At 35.8% G+C, this 18,578-nt stretch overlaps 2 protein-coding genes across 2 annotated transcripts; both read right to left on the reverse strand.

Annotated features, from left to right (window-relative positions):
* Positions 1-5,178: 5,178 nt before the first annotated feature.
* On the reverse strand, positions 5,179-8,225 carry LOC134652498 (serine/threonine-protein kinase RIO1). The gene is made up of 4 exons (XM_063507692.1): positions 8,053-8,225; positions 6,636-7,778; positions 6,137-6,329; positions 5,179-5,426 (listed from the first exon to the last, which is right to left on the reverse strand). The coding sequence occupies exons 1-4, from the start codon at positions 8,122-8,124 to the stop codon at positions 5,269-5,271; spliced, it is 1,566 nt and encodes a 521-aa protein (XP_063363762.1). The 5' UTR covers positions 8,125-8,225; the 3' UTR covers positions 5,179-5,268.
* A 3,482-nt stretch (positions 8,226-11,707) lies between these two features.
* Positions 11,708-15,427, reverse strand: LOC134652227 (odorant receptor 49b-like). The gene is made up of 5 exons (XM_063507397.1): positions 14,596-15,427; positions 13,730-13,826; positions 13,059-13,163; positions 12,610-12,765; positions 11,708-11,752 (listed from the first exon to the last, which is right to left on the reverse strand). The coding sequence occupies exons 1-5, from the start codon at positions 15,387-15,389 to the stop codon at positions 11,708-11,710; spliced, it is 1,197 nt and encodes a 398-aa protein (XP_063363467.1). The 5' UTR covers positions 15,390-15,427.
* Between the last annotated feature and the right edge of the window lie 3,151 nt (positions 15,428-18,578).

The raw sequence follows: 18,578 nt of genomic DNA on the forward strand, positions 1-18,578 counted from the left end.
GAAAACATCCATGACTCCGGAACAAATATTAGTGTTCATCACACAAATAAATGCCCTTACCGGGATTCGAACCCAGGACCATCGGCTTAGCAGGCAGGGTCACTACCCACTAGGCCAGACCGGTCGTCGCCCTCTCGCCTCGTCTCGGGAATTACCCTAAATCAATAAAGAAAAACTCAATGACATTACATGTATAACAGTTTTTCGATCTGGTCACATGTCCGTCTTACGGTCACGTGACCGTCTTACGCTGTCTCGAGTTTAACATTTTTTCCCCACCTCAAGTGCTTCACAGCGCCGCTAAAGAAGTTTTCACTTCAAGAAAAATAACTTTCAAGATGCGTCATCGTGTGTACTGCACCTTATTTACAGTAGCTACACTCGTGTTCTCCATTGTTATAACTGTAATATATAAGCATTTAACATTATTATCTTTATAGACCTCCGGTTCGTTAGTCGTGTGCTTGTCGAAATGGCACGTATTTTTTATTTTATTCTCTTTGTCTGCATTTTGTTCGGGTTTGCATACTCCGAGTCACCGCCGCGTAAGTTTTTTTTATATTTTTAATGTAATTTAGGATTTTCCATATTTTGCGATTGATTTAAATTAAGTGGTAAACTAGTAACGGCGTAAGGCTCCGAAATACGATACTATATTGTTAATTGCTTAGTCCATAGGTAACTTAATGCTTAATACACGAAAGTTTCGAACCTACCAATCGCTTTTCGGTTTTGGAAAACATCGTGAGAAAACTGGAGTCCCATGCATGCAGTAAGGCCTAGTTTCCCCTCTATTGTCGGATCAGTCGGATGATAATCGTTTTTAAAAAACTCTTAGACCATTTGTTTAGATTACGTTGCTGTAAGCTGACCCCGAGCTCATCTACATCTAGGATGCAAGTGGGAAAACGTTAACATGAGTTAGCTGCTGTAGGGGGCAGCATCGGAACAGTACAAATGTTTAACACCTCGTGACTAGAGTTGTACCTTTGTTATACCTATTTGTTTTATTTTGCAGCAAGATGCCGGGACCCCAATAAAGTATATGAATGCCGGCAGGAATGGGACACGGGGCTTTGCGCAGACAAAAATAAGTCCCCCCCGTTCGTCCCCACACCAGCAAACGTATGCCACTGTTATTGCAAACACGGTTCTTACGAGAATAGCTGCGGCCAATGTGTTGATTATGACGCTTGTGGTAAGATGTTAAGATTGCTTATACTGAATAACTTTTCCCATCTAGGACCAACTCGGAAATCGCAAAAATTGGCTGTTCCATACATTTCGGCTAGTCAGATGTTTTCTATGGGACAGCAAATTTTTTTTGATTGGGTGATTTTGGGATTGGTCACGTAGTAAAAGTTGCTCAGTGTGAGCTATACTGATACCTTTTCATTTCAAAAAATTTGGCTAAGTACTTCACTACCAGGGACGATGCATTTATGAAACTCAGCTTGCCAATTTTGGAACAATTTGACACTCAAGAAGAAGTCTCCGTCGATGGTAATGACCTAAGCACACCAAACTACAGGGTAGGGTAGAAACCGTACAGTACAATCCTACCATCCTAGATCCCAAAACGAACTTGATAATAATTTATCTACGCATGTTTGCATGTATAATGTTCTTTTTTAATATTGTTTCAGACTAAACTTTTGTATAAAGGATCCACCAAAGCCAGGTGTTAAAATGATACATTGAAAAAATCATGGTAACACAAATTTAATGTATTCATGGATATGTATAATATAAATAATATTATAAAGATCAATAAATAAATAGAAGCACTATACAGGTTTGTTTTACTGGCTACATTTGGTATTTATTAAGAGACGGAGGGTCCCACAATTAATATGAGTAAGTACGTATGTATTATTGACACAAAAAATATTTTGTAATCTCGAGTTAATATTGTCCACCAAAAGGCCCAAGCGTAAAAAAAAAAAGAAACTCAGAGCGAGCATCACAGTAGCCAACGAATAGAGATGAAATGGAGGGGCAGATATGACCGAACGAGATGCACTTATGAAACTTTCAGTAGGAGTAGAGAGAATTGTTTGTCCTTGTCAGTCTCACATTTTTAGGGTTCCGTAGCCAAATGGCAAAAAACGGAACCCTTATGGATTCATCATGTCTGTCTGTCTGTCCGTCCGTCGGTTCGAGTATGTCACAGCCACTTTTTTCGAAACTATAAGAACTATACTGTTGAAACTTGGTAAGTAGATGTATTCTATGAACCGCATTAAGATTTTCACACAAAAATAGAAAAAAAAAACAATAAATTTTGGGGGTTCCCCATACTTAGAACTGAAACTCGAAAATTTTTTTTTCATCAAACCCATACGTGTGAGGTATCTATGGATAGGTCTTCAAAAATGATATTGAGGTTTCTAATATCATTTTTTTCTAAACTGAATAGTTTGCGCGAGAGACACTTCCAAAGTGGTAAAATGTGTCCCCCCCCTGTAACTTCTAAAACAAGGGAATGATAAAACTAAAAAAAATATATGATGTACATTACCATACAAACGTCCACTGAATATTGGTTTAAACGAGATCTAGTAAGTAGTTTTTTTTAATACGTCATAAATCCCCTAAATACGGAACCCTTCATGGGCGAGTCCGACTCGCACTTGGCCGCTTTTTAGGGTTCCGTAGCCAAATGGCAAAAAACGGAACCCTTATAGATTCGTCATGTCTGTCTGTCTGTCTGTCCGTCTGTCCGTCTGTCTGTCCGTCCGTATGTCACAGCCACTTTTCTCCGAAACTATAAGAACTATACTGTTGAAACTTGGTAAGTAGATGTATTCTGTAAACCGCATTAAGATTTTCACACAAAAATAGAAAAAAAACAATACATTTTTGGGGTTCCCCATACTTCGAACTGAATCTCAAAAAAATTTTTTTCATCAAACCCATACGTGTGGGGTATCTATGGATAGGTCTTCAAAGTCCGACTCGCACTTGGCCGCTTTTGAAAAAGGTGAATAAAATACAGAAGGTAAGCATTTAAAAATCGTATCGCACAGTGTTAGTTTGTATACTCATTAATAAACAATATTTTCAAGGTAGCTTGATATTATTTGTTTTATTTGTTTAGTTATAAACAAAATAAAAAGGTCCTTCGGACGGGGATGGATGCCAACTGTATGGGTTAGATGCCGCGATGATATTTTGACTCGTGGAATAGTATACAAATAAAACAAATAATGTCAAGCTACCTTGAAAATATTGTTTATTAATGAGTATACAAACTAACACTGTGCGATACGATTTTTAAATGCTTACCTTCTGTATTTTATTCACCTTTTTCAAAAGCGGCCAAGTGCGAGTCGGACTCGCCCATGAAGGGTACCGTATTTAGGGGATTTATGACGTATTAGAAAAAAACTACTTACTAGATCTCGTTCAAACCAATTTTCGGTGGAAGTTTGCATGATAATGTACATCATATATTTTTTTTTAGTTTTATCATTCTCTTATTTTAGAAGTTACAGGGGGGGGGGGGACACACATTTTACCACTTTTTCGCGCAAGCTATTCAGTTTAGAAAAAAATGATATTAGGAACCTCAATATTATTTTTGAAGACCTATCCATAGATACCCCACACGTATGGGTTTGATGAAAAAATTTTTTTGAGTTTCAGTTCTCTAAGTATGGGGAACCCCCAAAAAAAATTTTTTTTTGTGTAAAAATCTTAATGCGGTTCACAGAAAACATCTATTTAGGTCTTACTACTTAGGTTAGGTCTTATAGTTTCGGAAAAAAATGGCTGTGACATACGGACGGACGGACAGACAGACAGACAGACATGACGAATCTATAAGGGTTCCGTTTTTAGGGTTCCGTAGCCAAATGGCAAAAAACGGAACCCTTATAGATTCGTCATGTCTGTCTGTCTGTCCGTCTGTCTGTCCGTCCGTATGTCACAGCCACTTTTCTCCGAAACTATAAGAATTATACTGTTGAAACTTGGTAAGTAGATGTATTCTGTGAACCGCATTAAGATTTTCACACAAAAATAGAAAAAAAACAAAAAATTTTTGGGGTTCCCCATACTTCGAACTGAAACTCAAAAAAATTTTTTTCATCAAACCCATACGTGTGGGGTATCTATAGATAGGTCTTCAAAAATGATATTGAGGTTTCTAATATCATTTTTTTCTAAACTGAATAGTTTGCGCGAGAGACACTTCCAAAGTGGTGAAAAGTGTGTTCCCCCCCCACCCCTGTAACTTCTAAAATAAGAGAATGATAAAACCAAAATAAATATATGATGTACATTACCATGTAAACTTCCACCGAAAATTGGTTTGAACGAGATCTAGTAAGTAGTTTTTTTTTATACGTCATAAATCGCCTAAATACGGAACCCTTCATGGGAGAGTCCGACTCGCACTTGTTTATATTCCCCACCGTCATTTATTTTAGTCAATTTGTTTATTAGTGTTAACTATTGTCACCATTGTCACCTTGGCCAGGCTGCTAGGCCCCTAGTTTTGAGTAACTTCTTTGTGGCTACCACCAGTTTATCAATGACATAAATGCTATCGAGAACGTAACTTACTTTCTATGCATCTCGCTCGTACTCGCTATTACCGATGATATCTGTTCAACCATGCTAGTACCAAAGAGCTAGTACTAACACAAGTAAAGAGAATAGAGTGTAGTGTTCAAGCAATAACAATAACAAGTATCATGCCATGTAGTTCTTGCAGGTTGTGATAGATGGCGCAATTTTTAAAATCTTATACCTTTAAACGAGCAATTCTTGTATATTTATTTATTTATATGTATATATATTTCGGGGCGGAAACGGCTCTAACGATTTCGATGAAATTTACTATATGGGGGTTTTCGGGGGCGAAAAATCGATCTAGCTAGGTCTTATCTCTGGGAAAACTCACATTTTTGAGTTTTTATATGTTTTCCGAGCAAAGCTCGGTCTCCCAGATATTACAACATATTATAGTTTTTACGCGAACTTTCAACTGAAAGCCAATACCGTTTTTAATTTTTTTTATGTAAAAAGTATAAATATAATAAGAACATAAACAACAATGACAACAAAGATAAAGGAACAATGTTGTTTTATTCATGTAGATATAATTCTAAAAGGACCTAATGTATAAATTATAAAGTATGTTACTTACTCGAGGTATAGAAAAAGGGACCTTTCAATAAAGGTATTTTTTCTCACTTCATCACAAGCACAAGTTTCTCTGATTGACATATTTAAATGTGCTCACATAGGTTAGCTGCCATTTTACTTTTTCCCAGACCCTTTGTCCCTTCTCTTTTTGACGTGCTTCTTGACTTTCGTCTTCCTCTTCTCTGCTTTTTCTTCTTTGACTGCTTTTTTCCTTGCCTTCTTAGTGTTGGGGGATTCGTCTCTCGGACGGGCAGACGATTTGAATTTGGCATCTGTACAACAAGTTTTTATTACTTATTACTAAATTGTATACCTAACAATAAGGTAAAGTAGTTAATTAACACAATTAGTGCCAGAGGTATATGTAATCCCAATAGGTTACCAACTGCCGATTGCCATATTACCAATTGCCATATTTGCAAGATGATGATTGATATTGCAACTGCCAATGACCATATGACAAGATGGCATTATATATCCTTTTCACTTTGCCGTGTCTAAGCAAATATAAAAGAGATACCATTCTTATTTCCATCGATAAATAAATCTTATCTCATGGAAAAAAGTTCAGAATGGTCAAATTGTCGATGACGGGACACGGAATTCTATACTACACAAGTTCTTCTTCTTCCGGCCTTATCCCACTTTTATTTGGGGTCGGCTCTCCTAATCGATTTTCTCCAGTTATATCTGTCCCGGGTCGTCGTTGGGTCTATGTTCTTATTCTATAGGTCTTTCGTCCGTAGTTACGAAAGACCTAGAGAATAAGTCCATGTAATTCTATCTACACAAGTTGTTTTTTTTAATCCTTAACTGTTTTGACAATAGATTTTTTGCCTTATTAACTTAATATGTTATTGTGAAAAGTATGAGGTCCACAAAAGCGCAAGAAATAAATATGAATAAGTTGAGTCTGTTACAAATAAAAAAATAAAATGTAACGTAAACTCAGTGGACACTATTTTGTTTGAAAATGACTTACTAGAATCTCCATCTTCATCCTCTGAAGATTCTGAGCCGCTACCAGACCCACTGCCAGAAATATCACAATCTTCCAAAATCTCCGGTTTATCCACAGTACTAAGGTCTTCATTAAAACCGGCAATTTTCTTGTATGTTAGGTCTTCTGTTTCACCTTTTTTGGCTTTGTTGATATCCCGTTCATAGTTTATAACCTGTAATAGTCCATAATAAAAACATTATTTTTAATGTTAAGGTTATTAGTCACCATAACAAATAGAAATCATGTTTGTACATATGAACACCTTATATACGAGTATGTTAGTAAGCTCGCAATGAAATTAAATGATAGTTTACTATCCAAATGTCAGGTGTTACTTAATATTAAAAAGTTGCAAAATCCAACCAAAATATTTAAAATAAATTTAAGTCATTGTTATGATAGGTCTGTGATTTTAAAAAGGGGGAATGAAAATACTTTAATTACTTTCACTACAGAATACAAACATAAAAAGTCTCACCTCCGTAAGTCTCTTAGGGATATAGATATTTTTAAAAGCCTCTTCTTCAACTTGTTCTTGTGCTGTCATTTCCTCAAAATTCCTTGTAGATGCCTTTTCTGACAGTTTCTCCAGGCATTCTTCCAAATTTCCCTCGTTTATAGCAGAGTCGGTAATGAAATCAAAAAGTTCTTTCACAGTTAGTGTTGCAACACCGTTCTTCCTAAAGAAATCCGATATATTAGTGCAATCTTTCCTTAAAAACTCAAATGCATGAGGGTGGTCATGTTCCACAGACTGTGACACATCAATGACTACTACATTTCCTTTATGGTACAGAAGATTATATTCTGATAAATCTGCATGTACGAGTTTGCAAGTGTTGAACATTTTCCACATCATTATTATGCAATCCCGGTACAAAGATCTGGCTTGTGATTGAGAAATTTCGACATCCTTGAGTTTCGGAGAAGGCCAACCATCATCTCCCATGAAAGTCATGACTAGTACATGGCTTCGTAAGATTATCGGCTCCGGAACATTTAACTTTGCATTGAACATTCGGACAAGATTTCTCATTTCCTTCTCAGCCCAGGTTCTCACCATTTTACGAGGGTTAGATCTGCAGTACCCATTTCTGAATCTGTACTCCCCTGATACATACTTATCTCTGTCTTTAAACACTAAGATTGATGTTTTGAAGATTTTAATAGCATAATCTTTCCCATCTTTAGATGTAGCATGGTAGACATTGGCCTCTTTACCAGTAGATATGCAACCATTTATTTCATTTATTATACTTCTATTTAACAACTTGAAGAGAATCATTCTAGTGCGTGGATCCATGACTTGCTCTGCGGTGGCTCTGTCATGCTTATCCTTTGTTCTAATCCTGCCGCTGTCAACCTTTCTATCATTGCTATCAATGAACTTATTTGTACGGTCCATTGGATCGTAACTATCAACATTAATTTTGTTGACATACTTTTTAAACAACTTTTCACTGGGCTGGAATGTGCTGACTTTGTTTGAAGGTGTCTGAGTATTACTTTTAAGTTTTCCCGAGTTGTTTGTTGGATCATCTGAGTCCTGAAAGTATTCATTAGAATCATAGTCACTCTCTGCGTTGCTGCTGAGTGTTTTGACATCCAGTGTTTCGGCAAACTGGAAATGAAAAATGTTAGGTTCATTAGAGCTGTCAATGCATAGTATTCCACTGTAACTAGCGACTGTTAATCACTTATAGACAGTCTAAGATTTATAAGCAGTTCGAGAAATAGTTCGAAATTTATGTCACTACACTACCTAGGTAAGATATATACAAACGTTCTATGCTGGTCACGCAATGAATCTTCAGTTATTACTTCATCAAAAATTACAGTATCAATATAAATACTACAATATTTCTATAAGATTTGTGAACTAGGAACGAACTCACCCGTACTGACTTAACCTTAGTGGAAATATCATTTTCGTAATCGCTAAATTGGCCGTCACTGCCGTCTGACATTATAATCAAATTTAAAGTGTTTCTGAGGTCAAAATACAAGGACTTAATTAAAGATAGCACTTAAATTTAATTTAATATTTATTAAACACACGTGTCGAGCTCTATACGTATACTCGATGTCATCTCGAATTCTCGATTCTCGCCTCTTCACATTGACGTTTAAAACGTCAATTTGCAATTTGTCGTTCCCATGTCGTTCCACGTTGAGTCCGAATTGGAAATACTTTCTGTAGTAACAAAATCTTCAGCATTAATTTTCAAACCAATTTGTCAGTAAATATAGCTGGTCAACCAAAACTTGTCAGTAAAAAAAGGCGCGAAATTCAAATTTTCTATGGGACGATATCTCTTCGCGCCTACATTTTTCAAATTTGCCGCCTTTTTCTACTGTCAAGATCTGGTTGACCGAGTATAAGAACAAATAAAACTATACTTGGTCAACCAGATCTTGACAGTAGAAAAAGGCGGCAAATTTGAAAAATGTATGCGCGAAGGGATATAGTTCCATAGAAAATTTGAATTTCGCGCCGTTTTTTACTGACAAGATTTGGTTGACCCGCTATATACTCATCCTTTTCTTTGACAAAGACAGTGGAGACGACGACCGGTCTGGCCTAGTGGGTAGTGACCTTGGAGGATATAATCAAACGGAGACGCCATGTCTGTAATTTTCTGTACAAAACAGTCTGCCGATTTTTGCGGGGGAGGGGAACGTCAAATGTATGCGTAACGTAAAAATAGCCATGTCAGATAAACGTCAGTCCATACATTGTGTATGACCGTTGGCCGCCTATTTTCGACAGAGGGGAAAGCCTGTTAATGGCTACTCCGTTTAGTTGTATCCTCCAAGGTAGTGACTATAGTGACCCTGCCTGTGAAGCCGATGGTCCTGGCTTCGAATCCCGGTAAGGGCATTTATTTGTGTGATGAAAGATAGGGGAAACTGGGGAGGGTTGATCACCCCTTTTGTTTTTAGCATACATTTTCTTAACTATTTGTAGTATTGAAAAACTTTATAGACCATACGATTCAGAATTTATCTCTTCATTAATAGTTTGAATTAGAACAGATTTGTGCAATAAATTAGACCATTATTTAATGAAAACCCATACTGTTGACTTTTACCATGTGTCCCCTATGTAAGGGAGACTTGTTTACCCCTGGTCGGGAGCCTTGATCCTAGGGGGATCAAGTGACCCTGGTTCTTGGGACACGTGGTAAACAGATTTTTACCATGTCTCCCCATACCAGATTCTCATTGATTATATAACTCGGATCGCTATTAGCAATGCATCTATAATTTGTAAAATACACAGCAAACATATATATATTGCATCTTCCATGCTTTGAAGTTGTATTTCCGGTAATCAGATGTCTAAGCCGAAGGGATCAAGTCTTCCAGATTTGGGGACACTTGGTAAAAAGATTTTAAGCGGCAATGTCATATTTCGAGGGTAGTATCTACATTAATTTATCCACTTTATCTACAGAAAATTAATATATGAAGATATCAAACACATATTAATCCATAATCTTATACTTTTAAAAAACAATGTAATCGTATTATCCATAAAACAACATAAAATAGGGAATCAATTTTTGAACCAAAAAAAAAGTTAAAAAAAAAACAAAAATCTAAGTTATTAACATAAAATGTCTTGTAACAAGCTAAATTTTTTAAAGTTATTATGAAGGTACGTATTTTTAGCGTCAGATACCTACAGCAATTTTAAATTTTTTTACCCATCTCTGGTCGTTATGGTTTACTATAATAAATAAGTTTAGAAATTTACTGCTCACGATTCGAGGACGGTGTTTGAGCTGCATAATCCTAAAATCCTTTCTATGGACCGTCGGTTCTATAGTACATAAGGTCGGAAAGCCATTGAAATAGCATTTCATCCATAAAAACAAATATCGCCGGTTGAAAACCAAATATCGTTATAAGTGTTGTTTGTCGACCGAGTAACAACCCCTGTGTGTAAAACGTTTAACTTGATAAACAAGACCAAGTGCGGGTAGTTCGTAAAATGTTGACGTCAACTTTAGTTAGTCTTTTCAAAGGCCACGGGGATAATTCTGTTTTCGGAGTTCGGAGTCGGTTGTATAATTAAAAACTGAATTATACGCCATTAAATCCCGTTTTAATAAACAATAATGAGTCAAAAACCTTGAAAGTTTAAATCAGTGTTTCTCTGGTCGTACTTTTGCGGCATGATTTACTAAAGAAAAGAAAATATTTATGATAGCTCTATGAATCATTTTGTAAGTAAATTTATTACAATGTATTACTTGATCGCTTTGGGGGTGACATGATCCCGGAATCATGTCTCCCCTGAAGAAAAAGACAAAGTCTCCCCATACATAGTAAGATTATAAAACGTGCCGTACTCGAAACGTGTGTTCGCGTATATCAATGTAATCCAAGTTAATCATCACTTCAATAAACAACAAATAAAATAAGCACACTCACTAACATCATTTCCATCTCATATTATAAAATAAATCCAGTTAAAGCTTGCCGAAAATTGAATATAGTACGCAGAAAATCTTTCACCGTCCGCCATTTTTGAACCACTGACTTTTCCGATACAGTGCCATGACAGAACGTGAAATTAGGAACGAATGAATGAGTGTTACCAGTGCAAAAAAATGTATCTCGTTTGGTTTGATTAAAAATGAAGTTTACCAAGTGTCCCCTAGGGATCGACCCTCCCCACCCTCACCTATTTGTTCCTGTTTCATGGGTGTTTTCTATGTATACATATAAGTATGTATTTATCTATATTTTAGTATGTATAGTGTGTCAAAGGACTGTTCCATTTCAGACATAGACAGAGAGATATGAATCTTTGTCTTACACTAGTACTAGCACCCAAAAGAAAAGGATGAGTATATTTTTTTTGGTTCCTATTTACTGACAAGATTTGGTTGACCATCTATATATCGTCGCCTAGCATCCATACAAGCTTTGCTTAGTTTATTGGGGCTAGGCTAGGACGATCTGTCTAAGATGTCGATGTCCCCTAAATATTTATTTATTTATTTATATAGCTGGTCAACCAAATCTTGTCAGTAAAAAAAGGCGCGAAATTCAAATTTTCTATGGGACGATATCCCGACGCGCCTACATTTTTTAAATTTGCCGCCTTTTTCTACTGTCAAGATCTAGTTGACCAAGTATAGTATGATTCTCTCTATGTTTGAAATGAGACAGAGACAATCCTTTGACAAACTATACCTCTCGAGTCGAATGCTGATCCGTGTGATATAGTTTGTCAAAGGACTGTCTTATTTCAAACATAGACAGAGAGAATCATACTATCTCTGTCTTACACTAGTACTAGCACCCAAAAGAAAAGGATGAGTATAGTTTTTTTTGGTCTTATTTACTGACAATTTGGTTTGACCAAGTATGGTTAAGGGTTAAGGTTTCACGTGTAAACAAACGTTATATTGTTTAATATTATTTATTAATGTGTATGTAGTTGTAGGATTCAGTAGGAGTAGCAGAGAAAGCGCTATTACTTATTATTTGTCCTTGTCATAGTCTCACTTTTCCTTTTTGCCTACAATAGGTATCTTATTTCCTAAGTATGGTATAATAACTGTAAGCTCCTTTCAAAATCTGTAAAGAAAAAAAAACATCATTATAAAATCAATTATTATTGGATCTAATACCTTTAAACGAGCAATTCTTGGTTATTTATTTATTTTTTATTTAGGTATATGTATAAAGATTTCGATTAAATCGGCGAAAATTCGATCTAGCTAGCTAGATCTAGAAAAACGTGCATTTTTGAGTTTTTATATGTTTTCCGAGCAAAGCTCGGTCTCCCAGATATTTATAATAAATAAGAAGAGTTAGAGTTGGCTGTTGAAAATTATAATTTCAAAACAATTAGTTAAGGTAAATTAACGTTAGCTCAAAATTCACAGAATGTTAGGTATTACGTTATTTACGTTATTTTAAATTCCTAAACCCTAATGTATGTATTATGGAAATGAAAAGCAGAAATTTTAAATATATGGCGGGTATGGCGTAATACGTAACATGTAGCTTTTGCATACGCATACCTATTCATTACACTGAAATTCGATACACAGACATTGAATTAAAATCCTACTCAGTTAATCTCGTGTATTACTATGTAGGTATTAGAGTCTAATACTTAGACAATGAAAAAAATGTTTCCTGTAATTTCATAAATTTAGTTTAGCAAACAGATAAATTTTGTATCTATAAGGCCACGAGTAATATAAAATACAACAAAGATGTACGTAAAAAAAGTAGCAGGTAATTTTGAAATATAGTTTACCAAAAGTCATTTGTCATTTATCAGTTAAACACAGGTAGAGCTAATCATACTGTTTTTACTTAATTTATGCAAGTACATAGGTCAGTACAGGTTTTTTAAACATCTGCTGTTCAAAACTTGCTTGCCAGACTGCATTTGCCGATTTCGTTATATTAATTGATCATACATTAACAAATGTAGACAGTGTGAGGTTAGTGAAAGGTCCCGCCGTGTAGATGTGTACGATTCGCATCTGCCCCTGTAGAATCAGAACATTTTTCCGCTGTTTAAGATTGGATGCCGACCAGTCACTCTCGTACGGCCCCATCATTACACCCTCACTCTGAAAAACATTACAAACTTTAAATAGTAATAATAACAAACTTCGTAAACGATGGAAACGTGTGAACTTGTAATTTTTGATGAGTAAAAATCTTAATGCTACTCGTGATAACTGATAATGTGATATTCAAAGGTCTCGGTCTGACCGCAATCGGAAATAGTTACAATACAATTAATATTTTAAAGATTCTCTCTACGCGTGCTAATCTTATGCCCCGGTTTGCAATAGGTAATTGCATTTTGCGGCCTTGAGCCTACCAAATAATTAATTCCACCATCACACCACAATCTTACCTTGCCAATAACATCATTGCTATGCCAACAGAACAAAAACAGCTGAGCAATGCTAAATATCAAATATTCTGCCATCAAAAGTTTTTCCGTTGTACTTGTTGCAGACTGCAAAAATTAAGTTTAGTCAATAGTTATTTGTACAACAAGAGATCAAAGTTTGATATTTCTTCGAGTGCTTATTTTGAGTCCCGTGCAAGCGAAAGATTCTATACTAGATTCACGAGCGTAGCGAGTGAATCTAATTTAGAATCTTGAGCGTAGTACCCTTACTACCCTACTCAAAAGCGCACGAGATGTAAATAACTTTGATCTCGTGTAGTTCCCAAAACTTTTCACCTCAGCAGTGAGAACATATTAGAGAACCCGAAAAATGTATTCCTTCTTCATCACTTACCTATTCACTCATGTTTTCTTAAGATATACCAACAATTAAGTTTCCACCTCAGCAGCTCGAACAAGGGTACTTTGCTACTTAAAAACAGTGAGCAAAATCGCATTTTGCTCACTGAGTGAGCAAAATCACATTTTGTTCATTTTGTCTCACTCAGTGAGCAAAATGCGATTTTGATCACTGTTTTTAAGTAGCAAAGTACCCTTGTTCGAGCTGCTGCGGTGAAAATATTATTAAAAAATATTTATCGCTTATATATCTAAATAAGAAGTATACCAACGGTTAATTGAAAAGCACTTGCACATATCATCAGTGAGCACATGACGATATAGCAAAACATCACAGGTGACAAAACCGAGTTGAACAATCTGGAGTGCCTGAAAAAATTGTATTGTTTTATGGTTTACGAAATTTAGGGCGTATAAACTTAATTATGGGTTTGAAGATGAGACAAGTGCGCTCAAATAAGCGAGGCCTGCTTTCGGCTAATGTTGACGGGAGAAATATATATACCTATATTTTTCATGAGATAACTTAAAAGTTTAAATAAGTATGTTATTTAATTACTTAATATTCTTTCCTAACTTTTAAAGTCCTTTCCCGTCTAATGTTAGAATTCCTAAAGGTTACTTGTTAGCGAGTAAACATTTCTTCATAATAATATTGTGTTTTTTGCTAGGTTTTATTATTTGTATATTTTGACGTACTATCTAGTAATTTATAATGAATTTATTTTTACCAACATCTAAATTGAAAAACTTGTATCTTTTCACTTTTAAAATATAAGTAAAATCTTATAAAGTATTTAGAGGGAAGTAATTTTTACTATTTATTGGTTTCTCCAAGTGCATTACAATATTTACAATACATTTAAATAGTTCTTTAATTCACACCTATAACGACAACGTAAAGCGATCTATAGTTAAACAGCTTCCAGATAATCTTTGCAGTGGAGAAAATAAAATAGCAAATTGTATGTACGAATATGTAGGTACATAATTTTTTATAGCGCTAAAATGAATAAGTTTTTAAAGATTAAATTATAGCAATAATTAGCCTCAGCTATAAACTGAAATAGAAAATAAAATAATTTGATTTGTTCCCAAAGTTGTGTAGCCTTAGCTAGCTAAGAATTGGTTGACTTACTTCAGAAGTAGGACATGAATCCGATGGAGTTCTCGGATCACTTTATCTGCATTTTCATCGCTTACTCCTTTCCCTTCTGTGTCCAGCATCTCTCTGCATCTTATACGAAGCAGATCTAATTTTCCTCCAAAACACACTAGTATCACCATGACACCAGTGTCATAAGCAGCCACTACAGTCGCCCCATAAGCACATATCCCGATGTGCCACATAACAGTGATCCAGCAACCTGGGGAATTCTCTTTATCAAAAGGCATCCATGAGCTGAATATGTGGGGAAATTGTTCAGTTCCGTTGTGAAAACCTTCCTGAAATTTCTCCGATGAACAATATTTCATTAATGGTGTAATAATAGTAGTAATGGAGGTGGTAAACAGCAACACCCAATAGAAATAAGTTACACGTCGACAGTACTTGGTGTAAGTGTTGATAATATGTCCCTTAGCCTCATCCTGATTATCCCTTTCGAACTTATCAGCTTCAGTTATATAGTCGATGACTTGACGCCAATTTCCTTGCCAAAATACAAATGTATTTGCTTTAATTACACAAATGATGCTTAGCATAGAAATCTTTAGATTTGTTAAGACGAGATCCAAGTCTGATCTTATAACATATAGTTCCGTGTACTGGGTGAATACGAACAAGGTTCCAATCGCGTGTATCATTAGTTTTAAAATTATATTAATCCTGTTTTTGGGAAGGAGCATCCCAATTTTACTTAAAAGCCAATAGTTTGGACCAAAAAGAGGTCTGTTTGGATCTTCTAAACTTTGAAGAAATTCCTTAATCATTTTGAACTCGTTTTGAGCAAGGTCTGAAGAAAAATAACAGAAAAATTCTTCCAGTGTTATTTATATATTCACCCCGCTTCTCTAGTCTTCTACTGCAGTCACAACGTAGTGTGTAGGTACAATTTTCAACTTTTGACAACCCCTTTTCCATGTTTTATTAAAGGAATAAATAGGTATGTAGCCTGTACTGTCACCAAGGTCTGATGAAAAGTGACATTAAAAATTACTTTCGGTTTCATTTAATGTAGTATATATTCACCCTACTTCTCTAGGCAGCAATCACACCGTAAGGTGTAGTTGTCAGATGGGTGAAGTGGAGTTTAAAAATACGCTTTAAATATAATGTACAGGCAGGTAGAGGAGGAGGTCTCTCGTCGAATCCAACTAGGATGGGCAGCGTTCGGGAAGCTACGTAACATCTTCGCGGCAGAAACACTGCAGTGTCTTAAAACGAAGGTGTTTAACCAGTGTTGACATGCGGCATTGAGACTTGGTCACTCACAATGGGATTAATAAGTAAGAAGCAAAGAATATGATTGGTAAGAAGGCTCAAAACCATTCAAAGGGCAATGAGCGAGCTATGCTCGGAGTTTCTCAAAATCACAGGGAATTCATTCACGTTTCATTCAGATTGAATGAAACGTGGCCGGCCGCTATGGAGATGATTGAGGGAGGTCTTCGTCCAGCAATGGATGTCTTTCATCTAATATGATGATCATGACGATAATGTAAAAACATTACACAAACGACGAATCAAAATACATTATCAATCATTCAGTATCTTTTTAATACATTGGAGGAATCGATACTTGTTATTTTATTGCTTTTCTATGGTGCAATTTAGGGTTATACCTAGGTACTTCTAGAGCGACTGGTATAATTTTTCAAGAGGGAGAGCTACGATGCCACAGACAGACAGCACTCTCACCTTTCTTTTTACGTCGGTGGTAAAAAAAAAATTATGCCGTAAAACGGTGAACGGTGTGAGGCCGACGGTTAATTCGCTACAATTAGTTTTGGAATAACACAGCAGAGTTGATGTAATGATACCTTATTATAATGACTTAACTAGATAAGTGTTTTTAATTACCGTTCCGTATAAACCGTTCTTTACTTGTAATTTTGTAAATTGTTTGTTTTCAATAGAAGTACCTAATTAATCTACACGATCTATAATGAGTTCATGAGTTATGGATAAAATTTAAAGGCTAAGAAGTGTTTAATTCAATACAATACAACTTATTACAAAACGCTTTGGGGAAAAGTGTTCCTTTGACAGGTAATGACAAAGGGTCTACCACGAACTTAAGACGAAACAGTAGCTGAGAGTTAAATATTTTAGGTAAATATACCCGTCTCGCTAACGGAAGTGGCTCCTAAAACTAGTGCGATAAGGACAAGGCGAAAAATCCTGCGTAAAAATCTCAAAAATAGAGGTTTCGTACTCGACTGCTTCCTCCTCCAAAACTTAACCAATCGTTACCAAATTTGGAAATCTAAATGATTATGAAATTACCTGTGTCGGACCGTTTTGCTTTTTTGGCTAATTGATATCAGTTTTGAATTCCACGCCTCTCATTGCGGCATAGTCAATTAGGGCATTTTGGCCATTTTTGAAGGGCTCTAGCGCATTAAAAAACAAATATATTAAAAAAAAGCAAAACGGTCCGACACAGATATTGACAATATTAATCTGTGTTGAAAAAATCATTGCTCTAGCTTTAAAACCCACGGAGGAAACAGTCGAGTACGTTTGTATGGAGAAATGACCACTCCTGTTGGCTCTTAAAATATCTTAATTTCCTTATCTACCTTTCTATCTGGTTCTTGTACATTTTGTACAATCGCCATCAGATATATCGGAGCGGCTGAGGCGGTTAAAATATCTACAATGAGAAAATGAAATGGCTAGAGATAAATAAGTATTTGCTGTCTACAAGTTGTAGACTACAACCGAGTGACTTGGCTCGGAGGGAGCCTGCAAAGTTCGTTGTTAAAATCAAAGAAGTCAACTAGGTTAACGTAAGTTGGTAAAATTATGCAATTAAATTTATTAAAAGTAAATAACACGCATTTTTAAATAAGTCTTGGTTGTATTCAACTAAATTAATTTTAACGAAGCCAAATTGGTAGGTACTTTGCTAAAGCTTATTTTTGCCGTGTAAACACGCACTATAACGCCTTGAAAATAAAGGCGTGTTCAGATATTTGTGAACGCCTTGGCCGCTCCGATATATTTGATGGTGACTGTACGAGCGATAGAAAGGCAGATGTCGCGCGTCGCATGGCGTAGCGAAGTGCAAAGCGAGTCATTCGCGTGCGGCCACGACGGTACGATGCCGATGGTGCGATTTTCTCAATATCTTCGTCTGTCCGTCCCCAGCATTGCTCCGTGATTTGACATGGAAGATTTGGCATGGATACATAAATCATACATGGCAACAGAATGGTAAAATAAAAACTACAAAATGTTTTATTTTTTATTTAGCTTTAACCTAATGGTGTGAGGGATACCGTTGGATAGGTCTTTCAAAACGAATATTAAGGGTCTCCAACGAGGAATATAATCCTGTAAACATTTGCATGTTTAACTAGCAAAATATCTCTCCAAAATCCCGGGCCATTGTTGTACCTACCAAATTTTATGCAAATAAAGAAAATTAATATTATTTATTTATTATGGTATAATAACTGTAAGCTCCTTTCAAAATAAGTAAAGAAAAGAAAAATCATTAAATTAAGCGTTCACAGAAGAGTTAGGGTTGGCTGTTGAAAATTATAATTCATTAAAAAGAAATCAAAATGCAAAAGGTGGCCACATTATTCCATTATAAAGCATTATAAAACTAATTAATGTGCCATAAACCAAAAGTTTTTTTTTTTAATCTTTATTGAAGAGCTTTATCGCTTAGCGATTATGTCGCTCCATATAATCAACATACAATCACCCTCATTTACGATTACTAAGGCCTATATTGACTAGCTTGAAGAGTGCTCTGGCCTCGTCCGATAATGGAGAAGCCAGGGCACTATTGCAGCCACCAACATTGTGAAAAGTATTACAGGATATTTTCAGTTGACTCCTAAAGGATTCGTTCCGCACACATTCCACCAATATGTGGTAAACGTCTTCAATTATATCGCACTCTGAACATAATGGCGAGGTGACTTTACGCATCATGAATCCAA

This window comes from Cydia amplana, chromosome 11 (assembly GCF_948474715.1).
Source record: "Cydia amplana chromosome 11, ilCydAmpl1.1, whole genome shotgun sequence".
Taxonomy (NCBI): Eukaryota; Metazoa; Arthropoda; class Insecta; order Lepidoptera; family Tortricidae; genus Cydia; species Cydia amplana.